Source organism: Rhinolophus ferrumequinum, chromosome 22 (genome assembly GCF_004115265.2).
Source record: "Rhinolophus ferrumequinum isolate MPI-CBG mRhiFer1 chromosome 22, mRhiFer1_v1.p, whole genome shotgun sequence".
Classification (NCBI taxonomy): domain Eukaryota; kingdom Metazoa; phylum Chordata; class Mammalia; order Chiroptera; family Rhinolophidae; genus Rhinolophus; species Rhinolophus ferrumequinum.
In genome coordinates, this window is record NC_046305.1 from 5,625,710 (window position 1) to 5,648,643 (window position 22,934).

At 49.2% G+C, this 22,934-nt stretch overlaps 1 protein-coding gene across 1 annotated transcript; it reads left to right on the forward strand.

The window, feature by feature from the left end:
• Nucleotides 1–3,845: 3,845 nt before the first annotated feature.
• Nucleotides 3,846–21,863, forward strand: SFT2D2 (SFT2 domain containing 2). Its single transcript, XM_033092591.1, has 8 exons — nucleotides 3,846–3,992; nucleotides 8,102–8,188; nucleotides 8,394–8,479; nucleotides 11,395–11,476; nucleotides 12,886–12,921; nucleotides 13,004–13,062; nucleotides 15,574–15,603; nucleotides 17,254–21,863. Exons 1-8 carry the CDS (start codon nucleotides 3,930–3,932, stop codon nucleotides 17,291–17,293), a joined length of 483 nt encoding a protein of 160 aa, XP_032948482.1. The 5' UTR covers nucleotides 3,846–3,929; the 3' UTR covers nucleotides 17,294–21,863.
• Nucleotides 21,864–22,934: the final 1,071 nt, after the last annotated feature.

Consider the following 22,934-nt stretch of genomic DNA (forward strand, 5'->3'; position numbering starts at 1 on the left):
TGTACCGGCTTTTCACCCAGGGCTTTGTGACGTTTCTTCGCACTTCTGGAGTCATGACTTGCCTCCGAAGAAATTGACCTTAAACTTGAATGATCTTCACCCACAAATTAAAAAAAAAATATGTTTCCCCCCCTAAGTTTAAATTGGCTTTTGAAGTTTAGAGGAAGTTTCAGACATAGAACCAAATAGCCCAGTTGTTTGGAGAACTTAAGCTATTGTGTCTGTGGAAACACATGGGCATGTTTGCCACTGACAACTAATATGTCAGGGCTGTCTCCCCCACCTCTGCGTGCTTTTTCTTCTCTGTGGCTCTCCTCGTACTGACATTTTTTACTTCTGTCTTCCAGAGGGGATAAACTCATCGAATATTAAAGTTGGTATTGGCCCTAAAAAGTTTGAAGAGGTAATATGGATTGTTTTTAACACACGTGACATTGACTCCTAACACAACCAGATTAATTCTCTGCTTAAAACATTTGAGAGGTAGCTGTAGAGGAGGGGGCTTATTTTTAAATACAAAAGCCAGTTTTTCTATTTTAAGAGTCATGTTTTTAACATTATAGGGGATCCAGTAGAATGTAATTAATTAGTGTAAGAGTAGGCAGTACAGAAAGTACACAAAAATGAATTTAAAATGTCTTTGGTTATTTTGATGATGACCCTTTAAACATTTGGTATTCTTTTCTGCCTTTCTAAGTGGTCTTTATAAAGTAGAAAGTGGTTACAAAGGACCAAGTAAAGAATTACTTGAAATGGATTTTTAAAAATGATTTTTTTAAAGGGCAGGGGAAAAAATATCACCCCTTTTTTCTGTTTTGTAATAACTGTTGTACATATTTCCACTTGATGGATAAAGCATTAACTAAGAATATTTAATTAAAAAGTATTAGCAAAGCTCTTCAGATATTAGCTTGAAGATAAATTTTAGTGAAACAATACAATTAGATATTCATTCATTACTCAAACTCTGGTATGCTGTTGTGCGTGTTGTTGTTTAGCTGATTTTATTAGCTAAATTTGGTCACAAATGGTTTTGGTATTCATTTGCCTTCTGTTGTTATCACCTGCATGGGATAGGAAATCAAGACTTTGTTGACTTAACAAAAACGTGGCATGTTCACTGTATATTAAATATACCTGTATTTAATGTTTTCTCTTAGGACAGGCAAGTGTGTATGTTGTACTCAGCTTTCTGTTTTATTTGCCATGCAAATTTGAACAGAACAGCTTATTATTCATGCAAATTATAAGAAATGAAAAACTTGTAAGAATATTAATTAGTTGAAGTTTCTGGGCAACATCATTTTATATATATATATACACACACATATATGTATATATACGTCTATATATATTTCAACTTGATTGAGATGTCTTAATCTTTGAGTCAGTCTTAGATTACTTATTTTGAGAATCCATTGTTAAAAACTGTAGGGAATTGAAAGAATTGACCTTTTTTTATAGAGAGTGGGTGGTGCGTAGAACAATGTACTTCTGAAAATTTCGTGAGTTTATTCCTGCGGAGAATACTGAAAACCTGTATTTGCCCATTGCTAAATAAGACATATACCATTTTATATTTATTTGTCCCAAGTGGTTTTTTTGTAAAAGGAGAATAAACAATAAGGAATTACTGACCTGTTTTGCTATTTCATTTATTCCATTTTTTTCTTGAAGCTTAAAGAATGGTTTGGTATAGCTTTCTCATTTTGAACTTGGTCAACTTTGTAGTGTTTATCTCCAGATTATAAGTGAAAATCTAATAGGTAGTTCCGAATATAACCCACTCCCCCCTCTCCCGTTTAGCTTTTGGGCTCTTCTTCCTCTTCTCCTTCTGCCCCCCCCTTCCCACCCCAGTACTTCTATGGATGTTATAACTGGCCAGTGTTTTCCATTGTTTGGTTAATGTTTCCTGCTTTTGAAAATACAAATACCTGTTATATGTATAATTCCATTTAGTTTTGAGTACTGTGTCCTATATAGTCCTAGGAGGGATTACAGTAATGAAGAGATATAGTATATGTCTTCATGGGATTAAAGTCTAATGGAGGAGACAAAAGAAAGTAATTACAAATTTTAATAAATGCAATGATGGAAATAACACTGATTTAAGAGAATAAGAAGATCAACTTTAGTAGAGGTTCTGTTTCTGAAGAGAATGTGGAAAGCCTCAAGAGAATGTCACTCCTAACTTAACAAGGAGAAAAGTCTGGTAATTACAGAATTCAGAGAGCTGAGGTTGCAAAACAAAGTAAGCTGAATCCCAGAGTGATGAATCCTCCGAAGAGAGACGGGACATACAAATTGCTCGATCTCAGAACATGAGAGAAAGATGGCCACTATACAAGCAGATAAGAAAAAAATCAGCTAAAATTTTTACATTTCTTAAATGCTAAGTGTGTGCTAACATCAGTTTGGAATGGCTGAAAGTCTCAAATAAGGGGTCTTTATATACACAAGTCCTCAAGGATTTACATGAAGTGCCCACAGGAAACACTGGGTCAGGGCCGGAGGTATGAGGGTGAGGTAAGAAGCCCTGCCCAATTTCCCCAGACCCTTGTCTGAGAACGATGCAAAAGTCTCAGGCTGCTGTGTTTGTGGGACGGGGGTGGAGGGGGGAGGCCGGGGGAGGAACAACAAATCCTATCACTCCCAGGGCTCAGACAAAAATCCTTTATTTCTGGGGGAGGAAGAGTAGGAAATGCTGTGCCTTCAGGACACAAAGTACCATTACTGCTAGAGAAGGAGTACAAGCAAATACCCTCTGACCTTCGAGGAGGGACAGAGAAAGCTGGGGCCAGGGTCCCACGGGAAAACAAAATAGGTGTGCTACCACTGGGGGTGTAGCATGGAATGCATACACAAGACCCAGTAGATTTAAGGCAGCTTGGCTCCCACGGGACACTGGGCAGGAATGCTGAGAAAGCCACACCTCTAAAGCCCGGGCACAGAGCCTGTCCAAGCCCAGGCTATCCAAGGTCAACTGCGAAAACCTGCGCGTGCCCACCGTCAGCCTAGCACTAGGTAACAAGGACCACCAGTTACCACTGGAGAAGCCGCAACGTGTATCGATAGACCCTCTCCGGGATCCACTCTGAGAGCAGAAACTGCCTATTTCTCCACCAGCACGTAGCACATAAAACTCAGGAAGTGTTTTTCGAATGAAGAATAGATTGATTAAGATACGCATGTATAATGTTCCCCAAACATAACTACTTGCGTAATGGTAGAACTAGTAAAATGGACTCCAATGCAAATTCTAACATTCTCCAATATAGACTAAGTAGCACTGGGGTCGTTTGAGGTCAGTGAAAGAAACCAACAACGCCAATCTAATATTCCTGTGTTCCCTCACCCAGGATGCACCCCAGCCTCGGGTTTCTGTTGAAATCACACCTCCCGATGCATCTCCAGGTGGAATGAGTATTACTCTTTTTCATGTTTCCACAAAGCCTGTTCTAGATGGAATTTACTCCGGTTGGCCTCCAGTGATTTTCACCAAATTGTTTTCACCGTGGCACCAATCAGAACGCGGATTAAGCACAAGTCTGCACCCACCCCAACTAGGGAGCGTGTGGAGGGGCCAGGCTCCGCCGTGGGTTCCTGCACGTGGTGACACCGGGTCTGTTGCACCAACGAGACGGGGGAGGGCGGCGGGAAGGCTGGGGACGCGGCGCCGGACACGGAATTGACGTTTAGCAGGCTCGTCGTCCCTCCATTCCCACTTCTCCTTTCGGTCCCAACGCCCTGGGCCAAACAAGCCGGTCAAAGCGGGCGGTGCGAAGGCGGAGGCGGCCCCCGCCAGGCGCCTGCGCGAGCGGCGGCCAGGTGGGCAGGCACCTGGGCGGGGCGCGCACCCGGAAGGGCCGCGGCCGGAGCAGCGCAACAGGCGGCGGCGGACGGGCCGCGGCGGCGCGGACTGGCTCAGGATGGACAAACTGAAGAAGGTGCTGAGCGGGCAGGACACCGAGGACCGGGGCGGCCTGGCCGAGGTGAGTGAGCCCCCATCCCGGCCTCCGCGGAGCCTCGCGGGGGCCTGGGGAGCGCCGGTTGCTGGTCGTGGGAAGCCGAGCAGGACTTCCAGGGTTTCCTGGAAAGCGGCTCTGCCACCCCCCGCGCCCCGCGCCCCCTCCCCGGCGGGGCTCCGCGCCGACCCTGCTCCCACTGCGCAGCCCCCACGGCCCGGCCCCGGCTCTGGGCACCTGCCCTGGGCGTCTGTTGACTTGCGTTCTGCGCCCCATCCCCCCGCACAGAGAGGGCGGCGCTGGAGCGAAACTTCTGCGGGAGGAGGCGGCATCCCGGGGCTTGGAGGACGGCCCGGGCCCTGCAGACCCGGGAGAGGGCGTTCGAGGGTCGGGGCCACCTCCTGGGCCGGGGGCTCTTCCTGCTTCGCGCCGCGGGGCTGGTGGCGTCGCCCGGGTGCCCCGCGCCGCGTTCCTACCTGGTAGTTGACGCTGTGGGTGTGACACTGCCACCCGGCCTGTGCACGTGTCCTGTTGTTGTGTGAACTGTCTCCACCGCGAAACTCCTGAGGGCGGGCACCCCATCTGGTTTCTCTGCCCACACTGTCTGCACGGGACTCTGCGGACAACGAAGGAGGCCCGAGACTGACTGCATGTTTGTGTTTTATTAGAAAGGTTTTGGTCGCGCTGAAATCTGGGCACGAAAGCTCTGTGTTCTAGAGCCCCACAGAACGCTTCTTTCCTATCTTTTTGCTTTTGTTTTTGTCTTTTCTTTCTGGATAACAAAATAGCATGTCTTTTCACTTCTGTGGTGTGTGTTTCCCCATCTGTAAAATGAGGTTTTTCCTCTCATTTTAATAAGCGCCGCTGGTGGTTTTCTGGATGCTTCTCTCACCCACTCTTGGGGTTGCTGATTTTATTCTGAGTTTTGTATGATGCTGATACCCTGCCCCGCTGAAATCTCAGAACCCAAGAACTTATACTCTGCATCTTCACCTTGAAGATGTGACACTGTAGGAATCGAGTATTGTAGAAATTGATGCGAACAATTTTTTTTTGTCATTTCAAACCATCTCTGTGGGTTCTTTTTCATTTATTGCTTTTATTAATTAATTGGTCAAGGCTCAGGAGTAATTTCACGAGTTCTTTGTTCTGATTTCTGGCTTCGATGATGAATCTTCAAGTCAAACCTCAGACGGGGCCTAAGAAAACTTGGGTGGTTGTCAGTCCTGCTTCTCTAAAGCTTTATGTCTCATACATAGACTGTCATAAGCTTTTATGAGCAGCTGGGAGTCCAGTGGGGACACTTTCTCTTCCTGAAGACTCTAGAAGGGAGGGGTGTTGACAGCGGGTGATGCAGACATTTCATATTTAGAAAATAATCATGAAGCAGTGGACAGACCCTCCAGAGTGGATGATGTAGTACAGACGGAAAACTAAATGCTGAGGTGGCTTTTACCTAAGATGGTTGAATACAATCAGTCTTTAAATCACGGTCTTTAAAGTGTCGGAAACTCAGGCATGCAGTAAATCTATTTTAGAGAGTAGATGCTTCTTTTGTTCTAAAATCTGTCAGTTGCCTCTTTCCACGGGTGGATTCCTGTTTATACCCGTCATGCAGTGTATAAGCTGTCAGAAGTGTCACCAGAAACGAGTGCTTTTTAGAACTGTTCTTCTTTTGATGCAAACAATAAAAGCATGACTAGTTCTGTTTCTCCTGCATAGGGAACTAGGTGATTATAAAAATTGCCCGGCCATGTCTAATCACAGGTAGCCTCGTGATGAGTTTTCTGATACTTCATCTTCGTGACTACACCTTTAATCTTGAATGTCAGTGGGCTGCTTTCTAAAAGTACAGGTTTTGTTTCTACAAAAGATTCCAGGAACAAGGGAGGTATGAATGGTACCTGGTTGGAAAGCGCAGGAGTGAGGCAGTTTTCCTTTCTCACCTGTGGTTACCAGCCCTGCTTCCCGAACAGTTCTTAGCTTTATTCCTCCTTGGCAAGAACCCCTCTTCGCTCCGAATCCCAGAATCAGAGGGCCCTTTGTGCTTAACTGCCAGTCAGGCAGCTTGCGCACATACTGCCTCCAGATTTTCTCCAGGTACTGTTTCAGCGACTCTAATTTCCAAAAAGCACACGGTTCCCAGCAACCATGAACTGAGAGAGACTTCTTACGTCCACTGAGTTTATTTTCATAAACTGGCAGAAAGAAGTGTTTAGCTTTCCCTGAGACCAGTTAAAAGAAGTAGAAAACCAGCGTCCCCCTGCCCGTGACCTTGTAACCACATAGAGTGGAAAAACACAATGATGAAAAGTTATCTCGCTCCAACCCCCAATTTGGCAAATAGGGTGACAGTTGGATGGAATTTGGCTTGTGAGACTTGTAGAACCAACGTGTCGACTTCCTTCTGAAGGTAGAAAGCAGACTGCTTCCTACTGGCAGTGAGTTTGATTTTTTTAAGGGCTGGACTCTCACCGTCCTGTTGAGACTATTTAGTACCCTAAATACCAGGGTCAATTCAAATTTGATACTTAACATTAATCCTCTTTCAAAAAAAAAAAAAGGTTGAATCTTTTTAAATCTCCTTATTGGTGCCAAGGGGAGGGTGGTGCAGTCAGCGGACCCCATCCAATCCTGCTGTCACACTTCTCCCCCTACATGCAGCCCGGTGCTTTCTTCCACCTTGGCAAGGTAAGTTCTTTGGTTCTTGCATGACTAGGAGGAGTGGTGGCTTTTGAGCGAATCCTGTTCTTGGTAGGAGGTTGAACAGGTTAGTCAGAGGGGGTCTAACCCAATGTCTGGGTGCCAGGTGCAGCCTGATGACAGTATCAGCTGGCTCGTGTTGGACGAGAGGTTTTCCTATCGTGGCACCAGGTGGCCCATCTCTCTGGTCCTAACACCCAGCTTCCACTGCGTGTTACTGGTCCTGCGCGAACAGGGTCATGTGTTGCCATATGTCCCTGCGGCTGCAGTGTGTGTGTGTCTGTCTTTCCTGGGGGACCTGGGGGTGATTGCAGTGTCGTGAGCCCACTTGCAGTGTGTGAATATATGGGGAAGGAGGAGAACCCCTTTTGGTAACCTGCCCTAAATACCTTACTCCTGAGTGGAGACAAAGCCCTCTGTGGCAATGCCTGCCACACCTGGCGGGGCCTCTGGTCCTTCTCTTCGAGCTTCTGGTTTGACAGGAAGTTTGGAGACGGTGGAAACCAGGTCCTGAGCTGGGAGCAGGTAAGGCTGAGGGAGTTGCCAGCTTAGGGACCCTCGCAGCCTCTGCCACCACCTCCCTTCCTCCATCAGCCGTTGGGAATTCCTGGTTAGAAGCTCTCCCCACGTTGCCATATGGAGACTGTGCTGTCCACGTGAGCTGATCCTGCGTGAACAGTCACCGGCCTGCTGCCCTGCCCTGGCTGCGCAGGGAAGGCCTTTGGTCTCGGTGGCAGCTGCCTGTGCCCAGCTTGGAGCGGCCATGGCCACTTGCGGCAGGTGGCAGACCAGGCCGGTCTCTGGTGCGGACGTGTGGGAAAAAGCCCCTGGGAGCTCCTCACTCCCCGTTCCTCGCAAAGTGTTTCTGGACGTCATGGCCTCCTCTGAGCTTTGCTCTCGGTGGCAGAGAGGCAGGATGGCAGGGCGGTCACTGATCACCGGGATGTGCCTCCCACCTGGGTCACTTGGCTGATGCCGGCATCAAGCAGTGAATCTCTCGGTGACAGTCCTGAGGAGGGTTTGCCTTCCGGTGGCAGTAGCGCCGCTGCAGTTTGGCTGGGGGACGCAGGACACCATGCCCCGTGGCCACAACCTCCTGAGGGCCGTCCCGCTCTTTGCCCCACGTGCTGGGCCCCTGCCTGGCCGAGCTCACGCCCTTCCGGTCTGGGCCTCGTCCTGCCAGGGCTGCCGTCCTGTTTGGGAAGTGGGTTGTGTTTGAGGCGGAGTCGCCACCTCTGGAGGTGTCCAGCCTCTGGTCGGCGCTGCATGGACGATTCACGGACGGATGCTCCCGAGGGCTCCCGTGGGGTTGTGTTCCCAGCTTCCTCAGGGCCAGTCCACAGCCTGCTTCTCAGTTTAATTATGTGCTTCCTTTGGTTTGGGTGACTAAATATGCGTCTGCATGTACGTGATCCGGTTTGTTTAAATTCCAGGTGTCTGAGGCGTCTTCCTTAAGCTGGAACACCCGAATCAAAGGCTTCGTGGTGTGTTTTGGCACAGGAATTCTCTGCTCACTGCTGGTAAGATGCCCGCCCCTCCTCTGGCTTTGCCCCCGCCTCCTTCCCTCTCCCCTTCCCCTTTCATCCACCTCCTTTTCTCGTAAATGTGTGGATGAGAGGAGACGGAGCTGAGGGGGCGGGCAGGGGTGCAGGTTTCTGTGCGTCCTGGCTGTGTGGCTGGTGGGAGGGGACCGTCCCGGCCGACACCCTCTGCTTTATCTTCCAGGGGACTCTTCTGCTCTGGGTGCCCAGGAAGGGGCTGTACCTCTTCGCAGTGTTTTACACCTTTGGAAACATTGCATCCATCGGGAGGTAACAGCTTTTCATCTAATCCCAGCCAGTTATTATTAGATGGGGAAATGGATGTGGATGGTGCTTGGGGGTGCGGGGTGCAGGAGGGTGCCTCAGTACTTTTAAAGATTTGGGGAGAAAAGAGGTAGTTAAAATACATTCCATCCATGTCCTGTCACCTCAAAATATGTTTGTTTTTTTAGTTTATCTTGGAAATCCCGTTGTGAGAGGCAGGAAATATGTTATGGTTGTGATTCTGCAGTGAGGGACCCATGGCCCCGGGGGGGTTGGATGGCCTTCCAGGTTCCCAGCACGACCCTCTCCATTGCTCTGGTCTTCCGGCTGCCGCAGGCGGAGGCAGTGGTTTCAGAAAGGCCCCTGGGCCAGTGGCTGCAGCTGACACGTGTTCTGTAAGATCACCTCAGACCGGCATGGGCACTGATGGAGCAATCCCAGGTGTGGGCAGCCCATTCCACGAGCTGTGGGCGCACAGATGCCCCCCTGCTCCCGCTCTCCCCGGGTCAAGGTCATTCACTCCAAGGCTTCAACCACAAGGGCGTGCGGACAACTCCAGTCCTGCCGCCAGCCGGGCGCACTGCCCGGACTCCTCCCTGAGGGCGCGGACTCCTCCCTGAGGGCCCACTGGGCCTGGACTGGCCTCTTCCTCCCCTTCCATTGTGTCCCAGTGAATGGCTGCAGAGTCCTGGGAGCCCACGCCCCTCCCCCGTCATTACTCACTGAGGCTTGGTGCCAACCCTGCTGGTTCCTACCTCTTTGTCCCCATGGCTGCTGTCCCTCAGTGACAGACTCACGTGCCCCATGGGGAGCCTGGATTGCACCATGCTGGGCTCTGTGGATTCAGAGCCCAGTGTGGTTTGGTTTCCGTGGTGATGGAGCTCACAGACAGACATGTGAACTGATAACATAGTAGGATGTGGAGAGAGAGCTGCTCAGGGAGAGGCATGTGCCTGGAGCTGGGGACCAGGAGGGCTTCCTAGAGCAGGTGCTGTCTGAGCTGCTCTTAGCGCTGGCCGTCTCACTTCTCCTGCGAGCCACTGCAGGCGTCCTGTGCGGGTTCCCTGCCTCCTTTATCACCCCTCTGCAGGCCAGGCATTTACCTCCCTGCTGAACCCCGTTAGTGGCTCCTGGTCCCTCTGCAGGTGCCGTTGAGGGCTGCCTTTACCCCCCCGCCCCCCTCCCCCGCCAGTGCACCCCCAGCCAGGCTGCACTTCCTGCATGTCCCCGAGCCTCTGAATTACCTCCTCCCGTCCAGAATCACTGACCTCCTTTTTGTATGGGCCTCTGCATATCCCATATATATTTGTGACACCACACTTAGCATTTTGTCACACTACCTTGTTACAAGTCTGTAAACTGCTTGACAAGGGCTGTACCTCTGTCTTGTCCCTGACCGTCCCCAATCCTAGTTCTGGTTCTGGCTGGAAATGTTAACCAAATGATTGCCTGCATGACTGGCCACCTTTTTAAATCATAATTTATTAAAGATCATGATAGTGAAATGCTGGCCCTCAGAGAGGTCAACGCTTGCCTCGAAAGTTCTCATGTATTAACTTTTGGGGGATTTTGCTTTGGGCGGACCGTGTAGGTTATAATGTGGAATGTAGACTGAGCATAATACATGGGTGAGCTATTTAGTCCGAAAGAATTACTAGCAAATCCTGATGGAGCTGCCTCTCTGCAGCCTTGCCCAGGGAAATAACAAGGGAACAAATTGTTATTTCCTAGCTGGCTTTACCTATAAGCTCATATTTTTGTGTACATGCTGCACTTAATTTTTGACACCAGTCTTTTCTATTGCTTCTGTTCAGTGTTGGCTAAAGAGTATACTCAGCTCAGACACTTGACCTGAGGTTGCAGCCTTGAGTTCAAGATTAAACTTAACGACACCGCAAAGGGAGGTGGACTTATTTTTAAAATCTTTGTTTTTATTGAACACCCAGTAGCTCATGTTATCTGCTGGTTGGCTTGTATTAAACCCTGGTTCTAACAAGCGACCCCTGGGTGATGCCACATGGAGCGTTTCTGGAAGGAGTCAGGAAACATGACGCGAAGCCAGCCCTGACACATGGGGTGGTAAGCGTGAGGCTGTGCATCATTTGTGCAGTCTCTCACTAGCCGCCTGTCAGGTTCCATCCCTGCACAAGGCACGCCAGGCATGGCTTCTGGGGCTTTGGAATCTAACGGATGTGGGTTTGAGTGCCAGCTCCTTAAGTTCCTAGCTGTGTGATCTTGGGTAAGTCAGTTAACCTTTCTGAGCTTCATGTGCTCATCTCTAAAATAAGTGGAATAACACTCGACTCACAGAGTTGTTGGGATGAGGTGAGGTCAAGTGTGTGATATCTGGCATTTAGCGAGCATGCAGTAGTTCCCAGGTGTAGTTCCAATGTTATCATCATCGTTAGGCGTACTTCCTGCAGATTAGGAAGAATGAAATGTTCTACTTTTTAACATAAACAACCCAAGCCTGTAAGATACGGTTTGTCTTTTAAATTACCTGAGTCTTTTTGGTTGGTTGGTTTCCATGGGTAGATTGTGAAGGAGGCAAGGTGGCCCCTCGGAGAGAGGGGTCCTCTCACCTAGAGGTGGCCTGGAGTCAGACCTACGTACACTTTCAGCCTCGCTCTGCCATTTACCAGCTGCGTGGCCTTGGGTAGCAACCAACCGGTCTGGGCTTCAGTGTCTCCATCTGTAAAACAAGTATGATAATTGTCCCACGATCAACCTCGTAAGTTGTTGATGGATTAAATGAGACTAGTGTGCAAAAGGGCCAACGTAAGAGCTTTTCAGATGTTAGCTGTGTGACGGCGACTGTGGCCACAGATAATCTTGGGGGCGGGTGGGAGGGGGGAGGCAACTTGGTGTGCCTCGCGTGGTTCTGCTCTGGTCTGAATGGCTTGTGCACATTTGCCTCGTAGCACTGTCTTCCTCATGGGACCCATGAAACAGCTGAAGAAAATGTTTGAGCCCACACGTTTGATCGCAACTATCCTGGTGCTGGTAAGGCCTGCCTTTCGGCTGGGCTCCTCACATGGGAGTTTTCTTTCTGCTCTGTGGCATTTTCTCTTTCATCTTGACTGACTACCAGATGCCTGCCAGCACTGTGGTGGACAGGAGCGTTCTTCGCTAATAGCTACCCCCGCTTTGTGTTTCCGTTCCTTGGTGGTAAGGTACTGCCAGTTCTAGAAAGCGCCCCCAGGGGGCGCTGCTTGTCCAATTGGCCAAAGTGTAGTGAGTGAGCTCGGACACCCTCCCGGTGATGGGCGAAGCCACACACAGGCAGAACTGGGAGGGAATAACTCGGAAACACAGTTCATTCTCTAGAGGGGGGCTCAGTCTCCTAGGGTGGGCGCTTTTCCCCTCGATGTTCTCTGACTAGAGGATCACACTTGTTTTCATCAGTCTTCCTGTGGTGTGTCCGGTCTCCCCGAGGCCCATCCACTGTGTTCCCTGCTCTGACGGTAGTTCCTTCGGTCTTGTCATATCTTCCCGTCTTGTTAACCCAGGATGCCTCCCGTTCTCTTCCCTGCGACCATCCAGGTCATTCCAGACCACACTCTCTGTCCTCGTCTTGTCATTATCAGTATGGCCACACTTGGAGCTTGGTCAATGTACTTTTATTTTCAGTTTCATTTGTGTACCTTTTATTTGTTCAAATAGGTCAGTTCTCTCAGCCATGTCCATGTGTGCTGTTTATTTTGTGTCCTTTCAGAGCCTTGGGTCCACTGCTGGACACAAAGCAAATACTTAGAACCTATTTCTTGAGAAATTACTGTTATGGAAGGATGGAGATGACAGGCTCAAGCTGACGACAGCCATCGTGGGCACCAGGGGCTCTTGGCCTGTCCCCGATGGAGATGGGGGCCCGGACAAGTCTCTCGTAGAATTCTAGAACTTTCTAAGAAGGGACCTAAGGAAAGTGTTAGGTGACATGTAAACAAAGAGCCGACTTGCTGACTGTGAGACGGACAGCTGATGTGAACCTTTGTCCTCGCATGGCCCTTTACGCCCGACACTAGAGTTTGGGCAGAAGTTAAAATACAGACGTGTGTGAGAAACCTACTTGAGCATGTTTGAATGGAAAGATGGGTGGGCAAGCGGCTGGACCAGAAATGTGATTTTTGTTTGCTGGGCAGACAGAGACGTTGGGAACATTTAAACGTAGAAGAAGATCCTTCTCTTTTTAATCGACATGAATTCTTGTCGGCTAGTTTAATTTCATGCACTCAGGCGGGTGAAACGCTCTGACATGAGGGGTGTTCTTGGCTGCTAGGGCAGTCACAGCGTCTGATGACTGCAGCTTGATACGTATCAGTGTAAGTTTGCCAAGGATGATAAGTCTTCACGGTTTTTTTTTCCCCATGGTGTCTTGGTCATCGTATTAATTCATCATGTCCTTCTCTTTCTAGTTGTGTTTTGCGCTCACCTTGTGTTCTGCCTTTTGGGTAAGTGTGTATTTTCGTTTTCCTTACCCTTTTTGGTTGATGCGCTCATCCCGTTCACGGAACTCGATCCTTTTTCTTTCAGTGGCATAACAAAGGGCTTGCACTCATCTTCTGCATTTTGCAGTCTTTGGCCCTGACGTGGTAAGTACCCTTTGAAATAGTCCCCGCCCACATCGCTCTCTGACTCACGCAGCCAAAGGCCATCAAATCCTAGATAGCACGGATTTGAGAGGATTAGGAAAACATGGAAGCTGTCCGGTGCAAGGATTCTCAGCGATGGAGGTGAAGTCAGGCTCCAGAGCAAAAGCCTGTCAGGAGATGGCTGCTGCCAGGAGACGGCATGAGGGTTTTGAGTGGCCTCGGCGGGTGTTCGCCTGCTGCAGCATTTTTCCTGGGCTTGTGGTTGGTTTTGAGATGTACATATTATTGAATCATTCATGTCCCGTAAGCGCAAGGATAATGAAGTATTACAGGGGCCGTGAGTCAAAAAGACATTAAAGAAAAGGGAACGTGGTAAGAAAACTAATGAGCATTGCATGAGAGATGGAATGAATCATTCAGCAGAAGGACAACGGGAATTGTCAGGGGAGACGAGGAACAGTGACTGACGGAACGGAAACGGTGGCCGTGGGCTGTCGGACGCGCATATGCCCTGGAGGCCTGTTAGCACGGCCAGGGGAGTGTCACTCACGGGCCACACGTTAGTAAAAGGTTATTTGAAACCACAGATGGGGCTGTAGGTTCATCGCCTTTCGAACCGTTCCAACGTGAAAGAGAGAGGGTGGTGGTACCTATGGAATCTGTAGCTTCTGAGGCATTTCTGTAGATACTTGCAGAGTTTGTCAAGGGATGCTGTGTGCCTCCCTTTCTGAACAGTTTCAGTAGAGCTCTGACCGACACACTTTGGAAAAAAATGCTTGCTGTAATGCCTAGAAAAGGGACTGAAAGTCAAGTGTCCGAGGATCGGGTACACTCTTACTTGGTAGAAACGGGTTTTAAGACTGCCCGCTTAGCTCCCATCTCTTCGTTGAGTAGTTTTGGACTTCTGAATAAATGCAGTTTCCCAGTGCCTTTTGGAATGGCCCGATTTTAATAGGACACGCACATTTTGTTGGTGGGAACTGAAAGGGCCTGGTGTACGGCTTATGTTTGTGTTTTTTGGGGGCAGAAATTTGTAGCCACCTACACATGCCTGTCTTTGCTTCTACAGCCGTCCCCCCCTTGTCCGTGGGAGGTACATGCTAAGACTCCCAGTGGAAGCCTGAAACCTTGGATGGTACCGAGCCCTCTATATACTATGTTTTTTCCTATCCATAACATACCTACGATTTTAGTTTAATTTGTAAGTTAGGTACAGCAAGAGATTAATAACAACTTAAAACAAAGTAGAACAATTATAACAATAGACTATAAGTTCATGCAAATGTGGTCTCCCTCAGAATATCTTACTGTACTTCTTGGGATTGTGTGAGATGGTAAAATACCTTATTACGTTGAGAACTTTCACCTCTTCAGTTAAAGGAAGCACTTGGTGGCTTCTCTTTGGCGTATCCCAATTGCCAGCATCCCAGCTCCTGCACTTTGGGGCTGTTATTAAGTAAAATAAGGGTGACTTGAACTCAAGCACCACAGTCCCCTACAGTCGAGCTGATCCCTGAGTGACTACTAGGCAGCAGTGTCTACAGCATGGAGACGCTGGACAAAGTGGGGCTCCACGTCCCGAGTGGGACAGCGTGAGATTTCATCGCGCCGCTCAGAACGGCACGCAATCTAAAACTTACAAATTGTTTATTTCTGGAATTTTCCGTTGAATATTTTCAGACCATGGTTGACCAACCACAGGTAACTGAAACTGCAAACGGAAAGCAAAACCGTGGGTGAGGGGGAATGACTGTGGACCGATGTCGAAGCCAGTTTTCAAAGGTTCAGCTTTCCTGTGGGCTCAAGCGAGGGCAGCATCCCCTCCGGCAGTGACGTGTCCTGACGGCGGGCTTTCCTTAGGGCTGCCGACCTACGACGCCCGCCTGACACACCACACCCGGTCCTTAGGCTTGTGGACGGCCCCCTCCCTCTGTGGTCCCCTTCTCGGCAGGGGGTTGACGAGCTGTGTCACCAGGATATTGTTGGGCTTGGAGAGACATAGATCATAGATTTCTTTTAAAATGACTAGGAGCAGAACAGAAAATGTATCCCAATTGGGTAGAAGTTATGGTCTGTTGAAGATTTGTAAAATTAATTAGAGGATAACTGGTCTGGATTTAGTTTGATGTTCAGAAAAGGGCTTCCGTGCCACCTGCGTACCTGGAATCTGCCTGTTTTAGGTGATTCTGTTGGTGCATCTGGTTAAAGCTGTAGCCCTGTGAGTCTGAGGTGACGGGTTGTCTCCATCTGGTCGTGTTACCTTCCTCCTTCGGCTACATGACACTCCTATCTCCTCCCCAGTCATACTTGTGGCACAGCCTGTGTGTGCACTTGTGTGTGTGCACGCGTGTGCATACGTGTGCGTGCGTGTGCATGCACCCTCTACCCTGAGCAGGGAGAGGGCTCTGATAAACCACTGCAGATGCTCCCACAGCTCACAAGCCCATTCCACTGTGTAGTCCTCTACGCCCTTCATTTGATTTGATCTTTTGTGTTTCTTTCTCATTGTAGGTATAGCCTTTCCTTCATACCATTTGCAAGGTAAGACGGACTGTACTCAGAACTGTAACTTCTGTCGTTTGGCGGTGGTGATGTGTTTCCCCAGGGCCTGTTAGTATGGATGTTTTCAGAGAGAGCGTGTTATTTTATCTTCACTAAAGTCCATTGAGACAAATAGGCAGATGTTGCATACCCATTTTATAGACTAGTAAACTAAGGCTGCCTCTCCCCTCATTATACAACCGGTGATGGACACTGACCCAGGCCCACCACCTCCTGGTGCCATGAACATTGTGCTGTGATATATGTGGTACATATGTGCACATTGTCACCCGTATAATCTGTAGCTTTGAGGAGATTTTCTCTAAGGTGGATGTGACTTCAATATCACTGAGCAAGAGATGGAGGGGTCTGAGTTCATGCTTGTTTTCTTGCAGATTCCCACTGATGGGAATGTTTCAGAAAAGAGTTTATCAGGGGACAGTGGGCAGGGCCAGGGTTGCCTGATGACAGTGTGGCCTCAGAGGCTTCATCAGTAACTAGGGCGGGCCGGCCCCTTCGCCAAGGCTCTGACACGCCAAACCTCCTGAAATTAGCACGTGGAGCCACCTCTGCTTCTGCCTCTGTTCTAATGTCTCCATTTAGCGTCTACTCTTTTCTGTCTTTACCTGTTACTAAGTAGGAGCTTTTCCTTCACTGTGTTGAGAAAATGGGAAATGGTGGGTGAGCGGAGGGGGCCGGAGCAGACTCCTGTCTTACACGTCTGCCGCTGACCGTGGCATGAAGATGCTGGAGAGGGGCCGACGGGATGGGCGTCACCCCGTTCGTCACATTCAGGGCGAGGCGGCTTGCGGAATGGGCGCCAGCTTGCCAGACCCTTGATAATCTGGGCTCTCAGCTGCCCTCACGGATCTCATTTGGTCACAGAAGCCTTTCTCGGGCAGAGTGTCTCCTGGGGCCCCAGAAAGTAAAGCACAGTGCCCACCCCTGGAGCTGTGTTCACTCACTGCGCCCTCCAGTGCCCTGGGCTCGCGTGCAGCTGAGAACACAGGAAGCCCGGCTGGGGCCCACAGATGCACGTGCTGCTGGGGGTGGGCGAACAGTGCTTCGTGGGGCACTGTCGTTCCGTGCACGCTGCACGCTGACTTGCCAGGAGCAGGTACCTGGGATGGAGAGGGCAGTACAGGAGCTGCAGGCTCGAGAGCCCCGCGGTGCCGGGCCCTCCCTGGCACACCGGTGCTGCTTGCTTAGAAGGGAGACAGGCCCGAGTGACGATGTCACTGGCTGCGCTGAGTGTGTTCTTTGATTCTGGTGGATAAAAAGTACAAGGACCTGAGTAATTTCTTGGTTTCCGACAGCCTCTGCTTTCTTCCTATCTTTCCCTCTGATTTTCGTCATCTCTACCATTTTGTAAATACCTGCTCTGTTCAATGCACTGATTCCCACAGTTGGTCTGTAGGGTAAGTGGGGAGGGACAGCCCCTGACACAGATGAGAAATTCGCGGCTCAAACTAGACAAGTGACCTGTGCAGGAGAAAGCCAGCTACAGATGTGGGCCGACTCCCAGTCTGGGGACTTTCTGCTCTGCAGCGTGCTACCCCGGGTGCCAGGAAATCTGCAGGAGGGTCTTTGCCACTTACGGGCGCCTTGGGTGGTGATCTCCCATTGATCTTTGTGTTTTTTCCTTCCTAGGGATGCTGTGAAGAAGTGTTTCTCTGCGTGTCTTGCATAACGCGCGGCCAGTTGTGCAAAGCTTTGGGAGGCCCTGTGGATGGAAGCTGGTGGACAGTTTTGTACATACCTTTAAACCTCTCTCACAGACATGTGCCTTTCGTCTTGCAGCAGTGTGTTTCTCGCCGTATGAACATTCATGGGTTGCTTTTCGTGGCAGTGATGTGTCCCCAGCCCCATGTGTCTGTAGCACAGTGGGAGGGGTCGGCTCTGGGTGGTACGGGGAGGAATTCGCTCCTGCATCCCTTCCCTCTTTGGATGGTGTCCCACTGAATTCTCATAAATGACAACCGTGTTGAGCAGCACATAAGCCTTGGGAGGCAGGGATGGCCAGGTGACCCCAGGTAGCCCCTTCGGAGATGGCTGGGGTGCAGCAGTAAGGGACGGAGTTGGGGTTCAACAGGAAGTTGTAGACTTGGCCCTCGGCTTGGAGACCGTCACCCTGCCCCACGTGGCATGGACATGCCTCTGCTCTGGCGTCTGGGGACAGGTGGTCCTGCCCTGGCAGCTGCACACGAGCCCATGCAGAGCCTGGCCGGGGAGGGTAGGAAGGCTTTCTGGTGACAGGTACTGTTTAAGTCTGAACCTCGGCACTCTGGCTCTTGATCCGCACCTGACTGTGGAACAGATTTGCTGACATCAGGGTACTCTTTCTCTCTCGGGTTTCTCTGTCTTATTTTCCTCCTCTGTCCACATAACTGTGCTCATGACGTCCTGGAACGAGATTGAGAGGGGACAAAGCAACAGAGAAAAGGGTGCTTTTCCTTTGGAGAACAGCCTATAGGAGCTGAAAATGTTTGATGTTCTCTGCTCTATTTTGTTTCTTCATTGTTTATAAATGTTTGCTTTTAAACGGATTTTATTTTCCATTCTCTGCTGGAGTGGGGCCAAGGGAGAGTGGGTGGGAAGGCAGCCCCCTGTGGGGCCAGCAGGAAGGAGGCACATCTTCCCGGTGACCTTTCGAACGTCCCGGCGTTGACACGTGAGCCTGTGCTGGAAGCACTGGGAGAAGACGAGACGTGACAGACTACAGGGTGGTCACATCTCGGCCTGATGCTTAACCGTGGACAAAATCCTTTTGTGTCCGTGATCTTGTCTGGTCCTGGCACCGCCTTGTGATGAAGCAGGGGACGTCAAGGTTCACAGAGATCACCAGATCCACCCAAAGCCACAGTTGGTGGCAGAACTGAGCCCAGAGCCTGGTGCCCCAGCTTTCACCTCATGCTCCCACGTTTCCTGGTACCTCCTGTACCTCCTGTACAGTACCTCTGGGGTACCTCCTGTAACTATTTTCTGTTGGCATCAGCCAAGCCTGTGCCTTTTCTGGTCCCCGTCTAGCTACGTCACTGCGTGTCTCCCGCCCAGTCTCCCTTTGGGAAGCGTCCTCTTGGACCTGCAGGATCTCTGTTCTCTGTGTGCTTTGAGCTCCTGGCTGCCTGGCCACCACAATGGCCCGTCTTCCTTGCCAGAGTCCGTGGCGCTGCTGGCATCCGCAGGCCTCCTACAGGAAGATGGAGTCTCCTTTCTGCTCTTCACCAGGCGAGCTGCCCACTTGGGCTCCCACACACCGGCAGTGGTCCCCTGTCCTCTCCTTGCTTGTGGCTGATTGCTGAACTCTTGCTCCCTCTGGCCGGCCTTCTAAGCTGGGGAGGTGTGAACAGGCCTATGGGCGGAGTGTGGGGCCAGTCTGTCCAGGTCCTTTCTTGGCCTTCACGGGCATCTTGCCTTAGGCTGCGTTCCCAACCTGCCTTCAGCCAGGAATGGAAGTGAAATGCTGCCCTCTGGCTTTCATGGAATTCTTTCACCTCCCAGGTGCCTCTCGGAGATGGTTCAGATCTCCGAAGGGCTCTAGGGTGCCTTTTGAGATGTCACCAGGGTGTATTGCATGAACGTGAACGTGGCGTAGCACACACTCGTGTCACCTCACCTGTGGTCCTCCGATTGCTCATCTGTTTCAAAATAACGGGACGAAACAATTGCTGCTGGGTTGTTGCAGGACGTCAATGGAATACATGTCAGGTGCTGAGCACAGGGCCCAGCACAGGTGAATGGTAACTCAGTAAAAGGTCGGTACTGCTGCTTAATCCCAGAAATAACGGATGACCCTTGAAGGTGACAGGGTGAATGTGTCTGGCCATTAGATTATGTAAGAAAATTTTATCTCGTATTCTGTGTCTGGAACTGTAGATATTCCCATGCATGATCTCATTGAATATTCGCAATAACTGCAGGCTAGTGGTCTTGTCTCCATTATTCATATAAAGAAGGAAGAGTCAGGGTAAGGCGTGTGTGCCAGATTTCACCCGTAAGGGGCGCCGGTTCTTGCAGAAAAGCGCCTGCTTTGCCCTAGCTCTGGTGGCCCGGTGGCCACTTGTTCACATGGCTCTGTTCAGGACACTTGGGCAGCTTTTGGACAGCTCTTCCTTCCAGGATCTTCAGACTCCTAAATTTCTCCTGCCACCTTATTCTCTATTTGCTTCCTGACCTGTCTTCGTCTGCTGGACTGTGGGAGAAAATCCATTTCAAATCCACTGAAAGCTGTTACCAAGCAACCTAGCGGGGAGGTGAGTGGAGAGTTGGGGTTGTAGACCCCGGAGCTGGTCGTGGTCTCCGTTTTCTGCTCCCCTCCTTTGCATCCTGCTCTGGTGGCTGCTGGGTGGAGGACAGGCCGTTGTGTTTCTGATTTGGAGGTGACTCTTGCAGACTGGAAATGTGCTCACCTGCGGTGCCACTTCCCGCTGCATGGAGCCGTGCGCCTCTTGCTGGTTCTGATAGCCGTGCTGGGAGCAGCCCCGCTGTCCACCTGGAGGGCCGGTCCGTGCTCTTGGCCATCTCCCCTCCCTGCGCCCCGAGACTGGGGGTATCTGCTAACTCACTGCCTCCCTTCTCCTCTTGTCTCACTGTAAGACACTTCCCCTTTGGTTCTGGCTGGGCTGCGCCGGCTGGAGATGCCTGCTGTCCATCTCCCAGGTGGGCTGGGGCTGTCATCTCTAGGGCAGGCGGGGCTCTCCCCGGTGGAGCCTTCTCCCCAGGCGGTTGCAGCTTCTCTCTGTCACTCGTGCAGGGCGGTTCTGTGGACTGTTTTCCTGAGTGCCACCTCCTTTCCACCCTAGTCAGTGTGTGCTCGGGGAGCAAGGCACAAAAGCACAAAATGCATGTAAATAAAAGGACTTTGGGATCCTTCCATTAGGAAACTATTAAGTGGGTTATACCTTCAAAAGAGGGGAGTGGGGATACTGATTTGGCTGCTTCTGATTTTGTGAGCGCCACAAGCGCTGTCGCCCCAGTGCTGAGAGATTTCATGGAATGAATTAGGACATTGAGCCGCAGCCCGTGGCTGTGGATCCCTTTGTGGGCAGCTGGTGTCCACTTTCCTCGGGTGACTCGTGACTACGTTCAGCTGCAGAGTTACAAATACGTAAAAACCCACAGCCTCTCCTTAGGCTTCATTTTCAACACATCAACAACAGATCAGTGTTTTAAAGGGTTATCAAGCCACCTTGCTAGATTTTTACCATAGTTTTTGTAATTTTAAAATTTAAAAATTTTTTGATGTTTAAAGATGTGCAGTTTCTTGGCAGATGTCATTTTTTGAAAAGTTAGTAGACCTTCCACTGAAGTTAAATACCGATTTTATATCTGTGTGTCTCTTGGTAAGAAATTAACAAAAGAATTTAGATTTAGACTTACAGATTTTTGGGGGGAATTCTTATTAAAAAAGTTGGTTGGATGGTTAAGTTGTATGACTTTAAAGTGCCTTGCAATTCATAATTTTATGAAATTCTGAGATCTTGAGAGTTTGTAGCTGAGTAAAGAGGAAAGTGCTGTACAGTTTATTTCATCCTAGTTCACTCGAGATTTGGTGTTTAGTTCCACTTTCTGGCTATTTCCAGTTCTACTCCAAATACGTGGGAGCCCTCCCACATCCCTGGAACACCGAAGCTTTGCTGTTGGATGCTCATGTTTGTGTAGCCCGGCCTCCCAGACCTCACTCCAGGGCTCGTGAGAGGGACCGGGAGCAGCAGAGCCAGTGTTAGTTAAAGTAAAGGGACGATACAGTTACATCCCTCCTAGCAGGAGCTGACAAACTAATACAAGGCTTAGACATGTACTAGGATTTTCTGTAGATTGACGAGCTGAAAGCAGGAAAGAGTGAGTTCTCTAGATGGGAGAAACTCGGCTGGCTGAAGCCGAGATCAGTCCGTAGCATTGTAATAAAATACTGATGTATGCTTTCACGACAGAGTAATGTCACTACATGTGATGAACAGCACCAGAGAAAGGGTCATGGACAAAGGTTCCCTGCTATGAACGGGGCGTCCTGTGCATCATCCTGTGAGACCAGACAGGTATATGGGCAGGTGCCGTGCTCTGCCTGTGGAGGGTCCCACACTGACCTTGCCCTGAGTACACACGAGCTTGTATTTGTGCAATGTCCTCAAGGTGAGTCCTAGGGGACACTCACTCAGTCTTGGGGTCTTCCTGCTATGAAAAGTGTTTATTTTGCCTTTTTCAATATCTTTGCTTGACCTAGCCACTTTGAACAAAGGAAGCAAAAAAACAACACAAAAGCAAAACCCTGAACTCTGATTTTTTTTTTGCTGCTTTTGTAAATTCTGATTGTGAAGTTGGGGGCGACACGGGGAGTTTCTGTGCCTTCAGACCATTGTGCCTGTTGTGATGTGATGAGCTTTGAAAACACTTTGTTAAAACATGAATCACTTTTGTAATTGTACAGTCAGTCAGCTGATTTTGAATGCTGTTGATTGCGTAACTGAACTTTTTGTATTCAAAAATACATTCTTGTGTGCTACTTTTCCTACCTGGAGGCTCTGTTTCATACAATGAAGACTGTGTTCTTTCTACTGACTCATTTTAGAGAAAGAATTTTGCTGATAAGCTGTGTTTTCCCCCAAATATCACAAACCAATTCTTTTTTTTTTTTTTGCTTCTTTCCCCCTTCTTTAATAAATGATAGCATTATGATCTTTAATAAATCTAGTGTTGTCTCTTATTTATGTTTGTTTGGAGTCACTAAACCAAATTAAATCTTATATGACCATAAGACCATGTCTTTAATGTGAATCCTTAATGGGTAGCACACAGTGTAGACACTTAAAGATATGTTTTGAGCTGAATTGATATGCAGTCCTCTCTTTCAGATGACTTAGAGATTAACATGAATCTAAGAACAGTTTTGAAGGTTTTTGAAAGGTAAGAAATTTTAAGTGTTTATTTTGGGATATTCCTGCACACCTAGCTGGTTTGGTCACTTTGCGTAAACCAGGATTGTCAAATTAATTAGCATAAAGTTGTTCATAATTTTTGAAATTCTTTTCACGTCTGTAGGATTTGTAGTTATGTCCCTTCTTTCATTGAAGATACTGGCAATTTGTGTCTCATCTCTTTATTTTGATTAGTCTAGCTTGAGATTTATGAATTTTATTGATCGTTTCAAAGACACCTCTGTTAAGATTTGAACAGGCATAGAACAAAAAAATGATACATGAATGGTCAACAAACGCATCTAACACATACTGTGTTGTTATATGAAGATTAAAAACCAGATAAAATTAAATTCTAGATTTTAAAGATGCATTCGTAGGTGGTAGAATTATATGACAAGCAAGGAAGTTATTTTC